Source organism: Chroicocephalus ridibundus, chromosome 2 (genome assembly GCF_963924245.1).
Source record: "Chroicocephalus ridibundus chromosome 2, bChrRid1.1, whole genome shotgun sequence".
Taxonomy (NCBI): domain Eukaryota; kingdom Metazoa; phylum Chordata; class Aves; order Charadriiformes; family Laridae; genus Chroicocephalus; species Chroicocephalus ridibundus.
Genome location: NC_086285.1, coordinates 160,479,397 through 160,494,644, shown reverse-complemented (window position 1 = coordinate 160,494,644; position 15,248 = coordinate 160,479,397). Strand labels below are relative to the sequence as shown.

The window sequence follows — 15,248 nt, the reverse complement described above, 5'->3', positions numbered from 1 at the left end:
ATCCTCAAAAGGCATTCCAAGATTTTTTGTGGGTTTTTTTTTGTTTTTTGGTTTTGTTTTTTTTTGATGGTCTGTACATTATAACAATCACTTCTTTTTTACACTTGTACGTAGATCAGGAAGAAAAGTGGAAAATGGAGAGTATGCAGAATAGTTTTAATAAACAGTTTTACATACAGTACCTTACATATAGAACAGTGTGTTTGCAAATTTAAATAATTTTTGAATGTACAGTGGCTTGTACTCTTATCAAAAGGTAAATTCAAGTTTACTGTCTATCGGTTCTAAAATGCATTTATACAGATAACTAGAACTGATAAACAGACGTGAGGCATAAAATGTTCAAGTATCTTAACGTCATCAGTTAAATAGCCTCCTTTTAACAGTCATATTTTACAAATTTCAAAACCTGTACATACATTATTTTCAATTTTAGAAACTGCTTGTTAAAAGGTAACATTTCATGTTAACCACCAGTTCTTATAGTCTATTGTAATAAAACTAGACATGTGTAGATATAAATGTGTATAGTATGTATATACGTACACGTGTATCTATACACATATACATACACATACAAATATGTATGTAGCACTGGGTACAGTGGCAACTTATAAGCACAGGGAAAGTCCTGGGCTCAAAATCCAGCAAGAGCTAACAGAGCAAGTAGGTTGCCTTTGGTTTCATGACATTTCATTCACCGAAGCCGAAAGATTTTTATAAAAACCATCTTGGAGAATGTATCTTGTGACATTTATTCTAGTGGTTTAGCATTATTCACAGCCACAGACAGTTTTGCTGCTCTTGTCATTCCTCATCCCAGCTGAGGATGGTAAAGTTTCAGAGGGCCAACACTGGAACAGAGCTACCCAGGACAAAAACGGTACCTTGAATCCCAAATACTGCAATAGAACATAAAAAAATATAAACTAGATACAATTTTGGATGGATTGCTGGCACCAAGTAGGACTTTGGAAAAAAACCTTCGTCTAAGTCATAATCAAACTCTCATCCCAGTGGTTTTAATATTATTTGGCACATCTGACCACTATTTGCCACTTATGTTTTAAAGGAGCCTAAGGGTGCTGTAATAAGGATTTCTATTTAAAAAAATACTTTAAAAAAGAGACCATGATAAGTAATTTCTTTCAAAAAAATCAAAGCTAGTATGTTCATTTCCCTGAACCTACATGAGAGAAGGAAACAATCTAAAAACTTTCCTTGTAGAGAGGATACAGATCTCTCTGTGTCTATCTTTCACTAGCAAGATAAGAGGAATTCATTAAAAAAGCAGTTTGGAAGAATTTTTAGTCAGCTGAATTCTGTGAATTTAGAATTCTTTGCCAAAGGTTTCAAAATAGTAGCATTGCTCTTCACAGAGTTTTTGTTTGTTCAACTTTCTTATATATGGGGATTTTCTTGTTTATCATGTTAAAATCATATCAGCATTTCTCAGTATGCAATATATTACATTTTGAAGCTTGGACACCGAATACTCAGATTTTCAATATAACAGATTCCTTCCTCTAGATTTCCTCTCTTCCCTCTCTAAAGCTTCAGGCTATGAATGTAATCAGCAAAGAACCAGATAAATGCTCAGCTTTCCACTGTCTTCCTGTCAGTCTTGTGGCTAGTAAGAACATTCACTGTAAAGAACCTATTTTTATTTCTTTATTCTTCCTTTTGTCATACAGAGCAAAGCGTTGCTATTTGCTGTACTTTCCCCATGTCGATTAAGAGCTGTTTGATACGTCGCTTGAGCTGAGGCAACCTTGCCAGAGGATCTGGTGGTTCCAGTTCTCCAGTGAAATCAAGCCAGCTTTCTAAAACTACAGGAGAAAAATGAAGAGGTTGATTAGAATAAATCTTCGAGAAGCAGTTTTCATAAAAATTAAACTTTTCTTTCTTACTGTCTGTCTTTTATGAGAAGGGAAAATATACTGAGGCTGTGATTTTTATTTAACAGAAGAAATGTTAATTAGGGAAACACGAACTAATTTCACTTAAACAATGCAAACGTATCTTCCAATTTACAATCTACACACATAAAAGAAACCTCAGTTCAGAGCTTTCTGGCTATGACAGTTCTGCAAGAGAAAATGCAATCCTTAAATGCAAGACTTCCTTCTGTCACTTTAGCAGGCTCCTGTTCACAAGGTCCAGGTTACAGGATGTTTTTTTTCTCCAATCTTTTTCAAGGAATTTCTATGCTTGTAGAGACAGAGAAGGGGAAAGGTCAACCCTGTTAGCCTAGAAATATTGCCTAGTACAAGCAGGAATATTGAAAGCAAAACTGCAAATGGGAATAAGGGAACTTTATTTGTCAAAATATCAGTAAGGACTCCTATGACTAGACTACAAGCTCCTCTCATTCTTTATTTCTATGACTGGTGAGTAAACTTACATGCTGTCAGATTTACTTCTACACTACAATCTCATTCAAGTTTTCTCACGGAGCCTGATTTGTCTGCCTGAAACTAGTTACTTACTAATATACAGCAAACCGAAGTTGACAGCAGAATGAACGTTGGGTTTTTTTTCTTAAATATTGTCAAATACTAGAACAATCAGGCCAAAACCACTCCAGGCATATAAAAATCCACCAACTTTATGAACTACGTCTGGACAGAGACAAGTTATCTAAGCTTTCTGAAGTCTGCCTAATATCAGAAACTTGAGCTACATTTTCAGCGGCCCTGAGTGCTTAAGCTACTTTATTGGGCAGTCAAAACTCGTGGAAGGGGGTTGGAGCATCAAGGGTACAAGCTCTGGTCATAATATTGGGTACCCAAATTTGAACACAATACTTAAAAATCCATCCTCAGTGCCTCAGATCACTTTCAACACGGTTGCTATGAAAGATGCTGTTACAGGTATATTAACAAGTATCTGGCAATGCAGTTACCATCAACTTCTTTTTCAATCAGGTCCATTCTGCTGGTGACTTCGTTCTGTACATTCTCTATATGGGTAAGGAGATTTAGCTGCCATTGAAGATGTGTGTCCACTTGTTCTTCTGAGCCTTTTCTTTCATTACAAACAAACACAGTGTTGCCTTCAGCAGAATTCTTCTTTATAGCAGCGACAGAAAGAAAAAAAAATGCCATTTAAGATGTTTTTTCATTATTTTTTTTTTTTTAATTTCTGGTGTTGATTTCAACACTTGAGTCACATGATAAACTATGATGTTTTAGAATTGTACTTCTGTCTACTTGACTAAAAGCACACTCAAAGAGCCATGTACCACGACAAATCAATAAACTAACACAAGCAAAATGCAAATTCCATAGAAATGAGCATGTACAGCACTTGAGGAGACAAGGTAAAATTTACCGGCTCAAGCACTTTGTTTAATGCAGTAAGCCTGACTGCATTTCTGTGCCCTTTTTATACAAATCATGACTTAAAGCATTAAGTGCACTGCTCTACTGTCACCAAAAGTGTGCAAAAACCTTAACGTTTGTTTCAACTTCAGCCAGAGAATGAAGGAAAACTCCCTAAAATGCAGTAATATCCAAGATATCGAAGTCATTATTTTGCTCAAATAACCTGGACGTTCCATTTGCTGATGAGGACAAAAGACTTCTCTCTTCCTATCATCGCTATGGTCCCATATAACTTGCAAGCACAAGTCTGGGACAGAATTGAACACGTTTGGGGATAGCTACGAGGGCAGTAACATGCAGAGTTGTGGCAAACACAATATCTGAGGAAGACTGACTTCTTTGAAATAATTAGGATCTTCACAGCAAGTCAGAGATAACACACAAGCTCCTCATCTTTCTGTATTTGACATTTCAGCTAACGGAAATAACCAAAGGAAGCATACCAGATTTAATGAGTTAAAATATTCAGTACCTCCATGAATTAGCACGATTCATAGTTTCTATTTTATATCCGCTAAGACTTCATAGCTCATGAAGCTCTTTCACTATCAATGATTCTGTTTTAGGGACTAAAACACTGGATACGTGCGCTCACACAGTGTAAGTTCACGACAAATGCCAGAGGAGTAAGTTTCATCATATTAACACACTTTTCTGATAAAATGCTCAAGCTAATTTTTTTTCAAGTCACATAACAGACTTAATACCATTTTTTTTTCTTCAGTGTTTTTCTTCATTTCTTTTTCTAGCGAAGAATGGGAAGAGTAAGAAGAGTGAGGAAGAAGAAAATTGCGACTGATGGATTTTAAGTTACTTCTTAAACAGTCACTTTTTTTGCTTAAGACTCAAAATCCATTAAAAAAAAAAAGTCAAACTTGGACCAACCTGCCAGTAGCTTTAAGAGAGGGTCCTGGAGGACAAGTATTGTTAATACTCAAAATATTAACTAAAGGGCTTAAGGGTATTTACCAAAGATAGATTTTGAAAGTCAGGAAAGCCTCTAAACTCTCAAACCTTTCAGGTAAAATCTTTCATCTCTCAAGGCATCAGGTCTGTCTCAACAGTGTTTTCCCTATTCAAACTATTAATCTTTGTAAAGGATATTTTCAACGTAAATAAGAAATGGCCTATCTCTTACAATTTTCAGACCCTCTCTAAAACCATGAGAGAAGAATGACATTTTTCCCTCTCTACATAAGGACCCAAGTCCATAACTGTAGAACCAAGATCATCTGTTAGTTGATTCTTTCAAATGCCCACATGAACATATCTTAAAGATAAATAACTTAATATCTAAATAACATAATAAAATATTTTCTTTTCCTTTTAATGACCTTTATATTTGTTCAAAAGTTTAGTAAGTGCTCCTTGGAAAAAAACCCTCAAGATCAAACAGGTCCTCCTCTAAGTTAAGAGATCAATGGAGGCAATCAGGGAGCGGTGGCACAGGTAGCACAAGAAGCAGAGCACAGGATCCAGCTCACAAAGGAGAAATAAACAGGAGGTTCAGGTGGGAAAGGCTCGTGCTTTCAGAAACGAGAACAAGGAAACTAAATACAATTTTAAAGATGATGTGTAGTCCAAAAAGGGTCTTGATAATAGGCAATCTGAACACTGTTTATACGAGAAAAGAAGATATGTAATGGAACTGTAGATTAAGACAAGACAAAACAGTATGGAAAACCAGAATATTTAAGGCTCTGAGGGATGCAAGAAGGGAGACTGCAAAGTCCCAACCAAAACTTTGACAAGGAGAGGTGAAGAAGGCACCTTACAGAGAAGTTGGTTCGTGTAAAAACGGCACTTCAATGTCAGTATCATCACGGTTTTAAGGGAAGTACAAACAGGTTCATGGAGAAACCAAGGGGAGCTTTTCAATGTGTATTAAATCTGGACATGAAGCCTTATTTCAGCTACCAAGGCAGACTACTGACAACAAGGTGAACCAAGGTCTTCCAAAGAAAAGAGTACTCTGACGTTGCCGCAATCAGATCTCTTCCTAGATACATGCTTCAGCCTCTGAAGGAAACTGGAGTTTTGTTTCACTGCTCACATGTATTTTCTTTTCATTCTAAAAGTATTTACGCTATTTACAATGACAATTTAAGCTACTGTTTGAAGGAAAGTGTACTTTACACCACTGCATGTCTCCTTACTATACAAACTGAACATAATCATGCAATTTAGCATACAGTTATTTCTAACTAGAATGAGCCAAGACTTTCCATTCAGACGATAACAGCTTACATGTCACATTTAAAACTAAAATTAAAAGAAAACAAACAAACCATATCTTACTCATTTCTTCCACACCAGAAAGTGTACTTCAAAAGGGAGATGAGTTGGGTCATTTATTCTCACACAGTTGGTATTGTAGAAAACAGAAAGGTTTGTTTCACTTTGGTTTTTGCTCAAAGAGAACTCTTCACTAAAAACCAGACTAACAAGTTTCAGACCTTTTTCAGAGTAATGGATTCAAACCATTAATGCAAAAATGAGAGAGAAATGCGTTAAGCAGCCAAACATAATCCTGACTAACAGCCTGTGACACCTTTGATTAGAAGAAATACGCAATATAAAGGACTCACAAGATGTTGCACATGAGGTGAAATTAGTTGGTCAGTAAATCATTACTTGTGGACAGAATTCTAGACAGTGTTGCTCTTAGAACAAGAATATGCTACAATAATAAACACTGTTACAAATCTCAGTTTAACACCACCACCAAAGAAACTCCACTTACAGAAAACAGAATTGAGAGAAAAGAGGAAGCTTGTCCCATTTTCTTCATCTCGCAAAAAACACTTAAATTCTGTTTCAAGACTCTGCATTTTAAGCATAGGATTGTTTCTTGCCCGAAAAGACTGGATTAAGCATAAACAGTTTTAGCATAGGCAATATTTTAACCACATTTTGTGTTTCATTCACCAGCTGAAATGGGTATACTTCACCCAAAACTTTCTCAGTGGTCTAACTTTGCTTGTAGTGATTTCTACCAACTTATTTGATAGAGTATGTCGACTTACAACAATGAACGTTTCTAAATACTTGAATGTGGTGAGTTTTATCAGATTGAACATATTTTTCCAACTAAGAAACTACCCAGATGAAGAATGATACTTACCTGCTCATTCAGGCCATCATCTTTAAAAGAATATTGTAAACAGTTTTTATTCTCAGTGTGAAATTCCTGATCTTCCTCAAAACTACTTGTATCTTCATCATCTGAGCTCATAAGATCAGTGACTGCTTTGCAGTCGTGACGAAAACTCTGTGGTTTTTGGTAACTGTGCTCACTTGTGATGTATGTTTCTTCCATCTTCTGGGGTATACTGGGCGGCTCTTTATGGTTTTGACCATGACACGTCCTTTCAGTTGGATTAACAGCATCCGGCAAAGTCACTAATTTTTTCTCTACCCCAACAGTTATTTGTTCTTGTTCTTTTCGCATCCCTGAATAAGCCCAGAGATGAAGGTCTGGGTGATGCTTATTTCTGCAACAAAGGGGAGGAAAAAAAGCAAATTACAGAGAATGCCATTTATAGCATGGAACTATTAAGCATCCACAGCTGCTAGATCACAGCTATCAATAAGGACCATTATCAAACATGTAAGTATTCCTAGGTCACGTATCAATTTAGGATAAATCCAGAATGTCCATTTAACACAAAACTGAATATTAAAAAAATATCACCAATAATCCCAATACGCCAGATCCACTCAGGTTCTGAACACCTAACTCTCACTGAACCTGGAGGTACTCTACAGCCTGCACTTGAATTATTTGGACTAATACACATGAAAGAAGTTTAACATGAGATAATAATACATATGGAACAACAGCAGTCTGTGCTACCTAAATATATAAAGATGGAGAATAAACCCTGGACTGATACTTACTTTAATATCCCAATCTTCAACTGCAGTCCATGCAGTATTTCAGTCACACCATATACATCTGCCAGTAGGTGATGCGTTGACACAATCTTTTTGGCATTAAGATGAGAGTAGTTTTCTTTCAAAAATGATAATCCACACATGTGTCCATTGTTTAGCCAGTCTTTATCATAAAGATATTTGGCACTCCACCTCTGACCTGCGGTAAGCAATAAACAAATTGAGGGCCATCTAAAGCCACAGCAGAACTGTATTTAAAACTAGAGTGCTATAACTATATGCTGTACTCTCCTCAATGTCTCCCAACAAACATGAAAGAATGACTCAAGCAAGATCTCGCTATTGATATTTTAAAATATAGTTTTCATGGATTAAGAGGAAACTTAACACTTACAAAAACAAAAATAAACCTGAAATCTCAACACCTCTCTAAATGGCATTTGAGATGAAAACCTAATCACCTTTATGATCAAAGTACAGGATACTAAGAACTGTGCTATTATCAATCTAACTGCCAAAAAAAAAAAGTTTAAATTGGCATTTTATTTATCTAACAACTGCAGCTTACTTAAAAAAAAAAAAAAAAAGAAAAACAAAGTTACAAGAGAAATGTTAGAGAGTGGATTTTATATGGACATATCCAAAACACCTAGTTTGTTTCTAAAAGACAGATATTATGCCTCAATACTGAAAAGTCAATATCTATTTTGTAGGAGTCAGGAACAGGCTTCATGAAAAGCAGACATTTCAAAAGTTATCTGACAGCAGAGCTCTTACACTCTCCTTTGAGGTGCCTTTTACCAGACACTACAAGACAGGATCCCGATGTAAGTGAGCCTTAGGTCTCCCATGCCACGGTACCATCTATAGTCTTAACCCAACAGGCATGAATGAGTATTTAGCTAATGCTTCTATAGTAACTCAATAACTATTTAAAAGTAAAAAATGAAAAAAAAAAAAAAAAACGAAAAACAAATCTAGAAATGTGTAATGCTAATTATTCCAATATTATTGTTTACAATGAGGAACCCAGACAAACAGACTGACTAAGACCGCAATATCTTACACTCAATTTCATATCAGACTATCATCATATACAGAACAAAGAATGGGTTGATGGAAGCCCTTCATACCTTTCAGGAGAATACCCTGTCTATCTCCTTTCTGCCCATTATCCCAATACACTTTAAAATACTGACATTGTGAATGACCTTTTTCTCCTGACATAGAAAGAAAAGAAGTAATGGTTAGGAAGAGAGAGAAGATAAAAATTAGGGACACAGTCTCTGCATAGCAGGGGATAACGAAGTACCTAGTACAGTGCAGGAAAGACACATGACAAATTAGTTGGTTTTAATACAAAAAAGTTTGGCTGCTCAACGAACATACCACACAGTGCTATCAAACAAGACTCTATACCACCCACTTAGACTCAGATTGGGGCAAATGGAAAGTCACATCTGTCCAGCATTATTTTCCTAAATTTTCTTCTCAAAAATAACTAATAAAACTTGTGCTGTTTTATACATCTGCAAACAGTTTTCAGATTTCATTTTTTAAATTCAGAATGAAACTCAATTTGAGGGTGTAGTCTCATTTCCCTTTTGAAACAGCTGGACTGCTGGATGTTTCACCAAGAGACACGTACATGAGTTTGTATAAATTGTCAGGAAAAATACTAAAAATTTTCTTCCAAATTGTACAGTTTTTCTCCAAATAACTGCTAAGAAAAACGGGCTTATGGACAGAATCATTTTTAAAATCAACATTTTCCTCATCAAATTAAATCAGTTTAAAAGTAAATATACTTTTCCTAATGCTTAGCATTTCAAACTTATCCTGACAATCCTAAGTTCAAGATGTGCTGTTCGTGCACTATCATTTACCATAAAAAGTGCTAGATTTTTTCATATTTTACATATTCAGTTCCACACCTTTATTTACACAATTCTGTACAAATGCAAACATTATAAAATTGCAATTGATATGAAATTCCATCCACAGCATACTTGAGTGTACTGTAGTAATGAGTCCTTTTTCTCTAAAAAAATATTTAAATGAACAGATGTGATGCCAAGCAGAGGCAAAACAGATGGCTGAACAAGAATGATTTGTTTAGAAAGACTCTTCAAACTACGATGACATGAAAAAGTGCTAAGGTTTTGGGGGAAGGAGGTTTCAACAACTAAAGTGATGGTAATTAAGATGATGAATGAGACTTAGCAGAGCTGAACAAGATGTTACTAACAGGAAAGGAAGTTGCTACTCACAGCCAAACTTGGAAGCGCTTGCCCCAAAGAAGTATAACAGATAACACAAAACAGCCAAATCTTTAACAGTTTAAGCAATGCATAACATCTCTGCTTAAAAATCCTAAGCAGCCCATTGCAGATAAAGGTGCTTTATCCCTACCTGGTGGATCTCTGCAGATGTAACAGATGTACTGCTCTGGAATGCTGTCCTCCAGCAGTCCCATGCACACACTGTGCTGCCAACACAAGCACTCTTCACACTGACATCAGGGGAAAAAAAAGAAAAAAAAAAAGAGCACAAACTAAAACTGAGATAATTAAAAAAAAAAAATCAGAAGCTATTTCTTGTCAAAATGCAGAGAACAGCAGTTTAACTTAAATATCTGGTTTGAGTAAGATTATTTTAATTGGGCAATTTGTGTTTGGGTAGGCAAAGACATCAAGCTAAAAAATAGCTCTAGTTCTGAAAGTTACCTCAACCACAAATTCCAGACTGGGGAAAAAAAAAAATTGAAGATGTAATATTTAATAACATTTTATTACAACATTCAGTATTTTAGCACCTAAATATTTAGTAGTGAAACATAAGACAGGAGTATAATATTACAGTAAAGTAGAAAGATAATGTAATACATTACAGCATAACAGTGAAAAGTAGAACACTCTTCAGTTTAATTATTTATATTTACAAAGCATCTCTCCAGTGCGCTAGAAAGATGTGTTTTTAATATCGCACCAATGGAAAATCTAAAAGAAAAAGAAAATGAAGAGAAAATGAAAGAGGAGAAACAAGAGAATAGGAGAGCAAAATAGAAGTGGTAAGACATGAGGGTCTAGAAACAGCAAACTGGTTGCTCTCAGTGAGACAAGGCATGAAGAGGAAAAACCAGGCTGTCACTGGACTTCAGAAACAGGCAGGAAACTACCACTTAAAAACATATTTCCTTTTCTCAACTCTGTGTTTGCCTGTGTTCTAAATATCTGCTGGTTTACTACAGAAAGTCTCTCCTCTTTGCTTTGACATGCTTTTGAGCATCATCAACCTATTCAAACCACTGAAGTCACCTTTCCTCTCGTCCTACTGCTATGGCTATGATTTCCTCTCCCTTCTCTGAAGGTTTCTACACCAGTCCATTTTTCACATTATTACCGTAGCTGAACTCCTGCTTCGTTCCTCCAACACAGCACAGCCTTTCAGTAATGTGTTCCCAGGGACAGTCTCTGTGTCCTTCACTTTCAGGTCTTTCTGTCATTTCCAAAAGACTTTAAGTGACAGCCACACTTGCCTTCCTTCAAATCTCAACTAAAAAGGCTCTGTATTTTCAACAGAAACTGTACCACATTAATAGTTGAATACCAACCTGTCTTTTGAGTGCAGGGGGAAAAAAAAAAAAAAAAAAAAAAAAAACACACACCACAAGAACTTCATGGCTTTTATAAAGTTACTGATAACCGAGTTCTTCCTCACTGTTGTTTGCATCTGATCTAATCACTGTATTATGAATTCCTTGAGACAAAGACTTTAAATTGTTCATTACTAGATGGGAAATGCTCCCCTCACTGGAGTACAAATAAATAAGCAGCAGTAGTTGCAATCCACCAGCACCTGAATGCTACGCAGACACTCTATGCTCCTCTTCCCTTTTTTCTACACCAAGTAAGACTTAAATTCTTAGCAGTTTCTAAAACCAGGCACTGATTTCTAGTTTGAGAACTGCTGTTCTAACGATGAAGAATGCATATCACACACACATCACAGTGACAATATTAACGTCTGTATAGCAAAGATCTTGGATACAGCTGAGGAACATTTAGAGTGAGCAGAGTGATTTCTACGATTGGTACCGCAAAGCACAAGGGCCAAACCAAGAGGGCTGGTACAATCGGGATGGTCTGTGGACAGAAGCAATGATTCGTGTGTGGGAGAGGATACTTTATTCCAAAGTTATCAACTGGCTATAAAGAAAAACATTACCTTTCCTTCCAAACCTGTTCTACATATCAATTTGTTAGGGAAACCCCATCCTAGGGTAATAGTTCTGCATACGTGGAACAGAGTCACACCAAGTGCAGAACACAGAAATACTTTGTAATCGTTCACTTTATTTACAGCTCTCTACATTAACTTCGGTCTCCAACACATCAAAAGGGCACCTTCACAAGCAAGAAATTCACATGGAAAATACATCCCTCCCCAGATTTCTTTACCTGAATCATAAAGCCATTTTCTTCATCCAGTTCACAAATGCATCTAACAATTTCATTGAGAGCATCATCTTCATCCTGAGACTCTTCAAAGTTAGTTGAATCAAAATCCTGATTGTATTCATCACCACTAAGTAACAAACTTTCTGTAGAGGAATCATCCAAGAACTCCACATCTGACAGGTCTAGTAAAAATAAATATATGTGAAATTCTGTGTGCAGAGATACAATATTTTATGGAGATAAAAGGGGGTTTTGGCAGTTAAAAATCTTAGTCTGCATACACAAACACACTGCTGGTATATTAGATTTCTTGATGAATTCTGCAAAATGCCTTTAATATCATCTCCTCAGAAGCAGAGTAGCAACACTTAACCAAAACAAGTACAATGCAGAACAGCTTGAGGAGTGTAAGCATTTTGATTTAAATAGATGAAGTAAAATCGGTCACCATATTTATAGCTACAATCACAAACATAAACCATATAATTTCCTTTAAAACTCTCATTCTTAAAGAATTAAACCTACAAACTGAAAAATGCTGTTCAGCCAACCTACTTTCTCCACTAAGGTCAACAGACAAGATAGCTCTTGGATACTGGTATGATGTATTCTTCTCGGAGAACATGCTGCGCAAAGTCAGAGAGCTCCCGGAGGACCGTGTTAATGGAGAGGAGCACCTGTCCAAGAACTCAACAGAACTATCTTCATAATCTGAATAATCTGAAAAGTTAAAGAAAATAAGTCACTGTTATAAACGTAGAGAAAAGTTTACGGCACAAATGAAAAAAAAAAGAAAGAATATTTAAGTATACTGCAACATTATGTTCAGAAGTAAAGCATATCAACATTGAGGCATTAGGATGACGAAACTCTAAGTATGAAATGGCAAAAGCTCTTCATAACATATTTTATTAAAAAAAATTCCAGTGAGAAATACAATGAAGTTTAATAGCTAAGACAAGCATTACCTCTTTAACTCCCCCTTCCCCCATCTCTGAATGTACAGAGGAATAATTTTTCCTAGAAGATTATGCAGTCGTCTTTTTCCACAATTCATCCTGTACCATCTGCAATCCTTAGAGATGCTGCTGGTAGCTCTCTCGTTCTGCCTTAGGTCTACCTACTAACATTGTTACGTAGAAGGAACTGCAGACAGTCCTGTCAGGTTAAGTGAAAAAAGCTCTTCTGCACCCCTGCAGAGGGGCACAGGGAGCCCAAAGAAAACCCTTTTGGGATGCTCCGAAGCCCAGCTCAGGAGCCATCATCTGTTGATGGGCCAACGGCTGCTGGGATGGGCACGGGACCATCCCAGTAGGGTATGCAAAGCTCAGAGGAGCATGATGAGCTGTCAAACACACCCTGCCCAGGCCCCTCCCAGGGATGTCCTAGCAGTGTCATCACCCCATTATCCAGGTGTGAAACCCATCACAATGCGTTACCCAGAGCAGCTCTCCAGATCACCTTTTGGACTAACGGCGGTTGCCTAATATCTAATCTAAATCTCCCCTCTTTCATTTTAAAACTGTTAGCCCTCGTCCTATCACTGCACTCCCTGATAAAGAATCCCTCCTCATCCTTCAGGCAGGCCCCCTTTAGGTACTGGAAGGGGCTATAAGGTCTCCCTGAAGCCTTCTGTATTCGAGGCTAAACAACCTCTCAGCCTCTCCTCCCAGGTGAGGTGCTCCAGTCCCCTAATCATCTTTGTAGCCCTCCTCTGGACCCACTTGAGCAGGTCCATGTCTGTTTTATGCTGGTCAAATGGTAATTAAGAGTAGCTACCCATTTACTCCTCCTTCAAACTTATTACTTTGAATATAAGCAAGTCATTTGATTTCTACGCATTCATCCTTCTGTAATAAGCATGCCTGCTACCACCTGTATCGACAGTTTTCTTGCAACAGGTTCCACAACATGCGTCTCTTGTAAACACCTTGCATAAAGCCACTGCTCATATTTACTTTCTCCTGTCAGAAACACACTCACCGGAGTGTCTACTGCATTTCCTAAGTATATTCACTGTAGGGGAGTCAACTCAATGAGCAGTTGTGTTAATTACTTCAAGTCATACTGCTGTTGACCTCACTGTGACAGAACAGTGTAAGTGACAGAAATTACCTACGTTCTGTGTTACATGGGTTTTATATGAACATTGATTGACAAACGAGCATATAGCCAGAGCACAAAAATGTTTTTCTTGGGATTTTTTGTTTGCTTTAAAGCCTTGCATAAAACCTATCTGGATCACACAACATGCCCACTCCCTCTTCTTCCCCAAGATGCCTCCATTTGATTCCAAAGGAACGGAGGATGCCTCACACCCTTTCATTTCTGCCATGCCCTGAAAGTAGAGTGAGCTTGTCCCAGAGAAAAATGACTTCTTTTGACAGATCATTTTTCAATGGGCTTTTTCAAGGTCAGACACTAGAGTCAGAATCTGCCACAGCATTTGTCTTTTTTTCTCCACCAGTTAAAAAAAAAATATCCAGGCAGAACATCTCTGGATTTTTAGAAACAGATTCTCACAAGATGAATTTGCAAAGAATAAAATGCACAAGTTTTTCCTCACACTGCTTTCTGCATCTGGATTTAAGATTTCTATTTTTTGCAGCATTGGACATATACAGAATCACAGAATCCTCATGGTTGGAAAGGACCCCCCACAAACAAACAACCTACAATCTCTGCCACTAGAGCACACCCTGAAGTGCCACGTCTAGATGTTTCTTAAACACCTCTAGGGATGGTGACTCAACCCCCTCCCTGGGCAGGCTGTTCCAGTGCCTGACCACTCTTTCAGTAAAGTCATCCTTCCTAATGTCTAATCTAAACCTCCCCTGGCGCCACTTCAGATCGTTTCCTCTGGTCCTGTCATTATTCCCTTGGGAGAAGAGGCCAACAACCACCTCTCTACAACATATAGTTTTCTCCTAATATTTACAATCTTTAGATATGTACAGCCCCTAGCAGCCGGGACCTAATTGTGGTACCTCTGCCAAGTTTCTAAGTTTCATGACAAGTTGGCAAAAAAACCCAGAGTAATAAAAAGAAGGAAAAAGAAAACAACCACAAAATCACAACAAACCACCTTACAACCTCAAGAAGATAAAACCAAAGAACAACACCGGGCAGAAGAACACAGCTCTGATATGAATTTGCAAGAGGTGCTCGATTTGATTCAGTTTGGATGAATAGGGTTTGCAGAACCTGTTGCATGTGGGAGCTGTATGGAACCAGAGAAGAAGCTGCACCCCAGGCAGCACCAAGCCTGAGACTCTCCGATCTCAAGCACAGCACTTCATGAAGTAGCAAAGTATCCAAAGCTCAGATGAGAACCACCAGGCTGACCAGCTCCTCCCAAACCTTCTATATCATGCACATCAGCCGTTTCTGATGATTCACCTACATTCCAGAATTCAACACCAACGATGACAGATAACCTCAATTTACCCTTTTCTTTGGAAATACATGAAACAGAAGCCTTGGGGAAATATGATGTCAATGTCTC

General features: G+C 37.4%; 1 protein-coding gene across 9 annotated transcripts in view; it reads right to left on the bottom strand.

The window, feature by feature from the left end:
* Positions 1 to 137: 137 nt before the first annotated feature.
* The window catches only part of PHF20L1 (PHD finger protein 20 like 1), a 61,457-nt gene continuing 46,346 nt past the window's right edge, over positions 138 to 15,248 (bottom strand). For 5 of the 9 annotated variants that reach the window (XM_063327557.1, XM_063327562.1, XM_063327559.1 and 2 more), the window contains 8 exons: positions 12,299 to 12,463; positions 11,744 to 11,925; positions 9,696 to 9,795; positions 8,417 to 8,503; positions 7,287 to 7,482; positions 6,511 to 6,880; positions 2,906 to 3,071; positions 138 to 1,829 (listed from right to left, as the gene is read on the bottom strand). In XM_063327557.1, coding sequence (XP_063183627.1) covers positions 1,687 to 1,829; positions 2,906 to 3,071; positions 6,511 to 6,880; positions 7,287 to 7,482; positions 8,417 to 8,503; positions 9,696 to 9,795; positions 11,744 to 11,925; positions 12,299 to 12,463 — 1,409 coding nt within the window. In that variant the 3' untranslated portion in view covers positions 138 to 1,686. The remainder of the gene's footprint in view (positions 1,830 to 2,905; positions 3,072 to 6,510; positions 6,881 to 7,286; positions 7,483 to 8,416; positions 8,504 to 9,695; positions 9,796 to 11,743; positions 11,926 to 12,298; positions 12,464 to 15,248) is intronic. The other 4 variants (XM_063327563.1, XM_063327564.1, XM_063327558.1 and 1 more) reach the window with 3 other exon arrangements.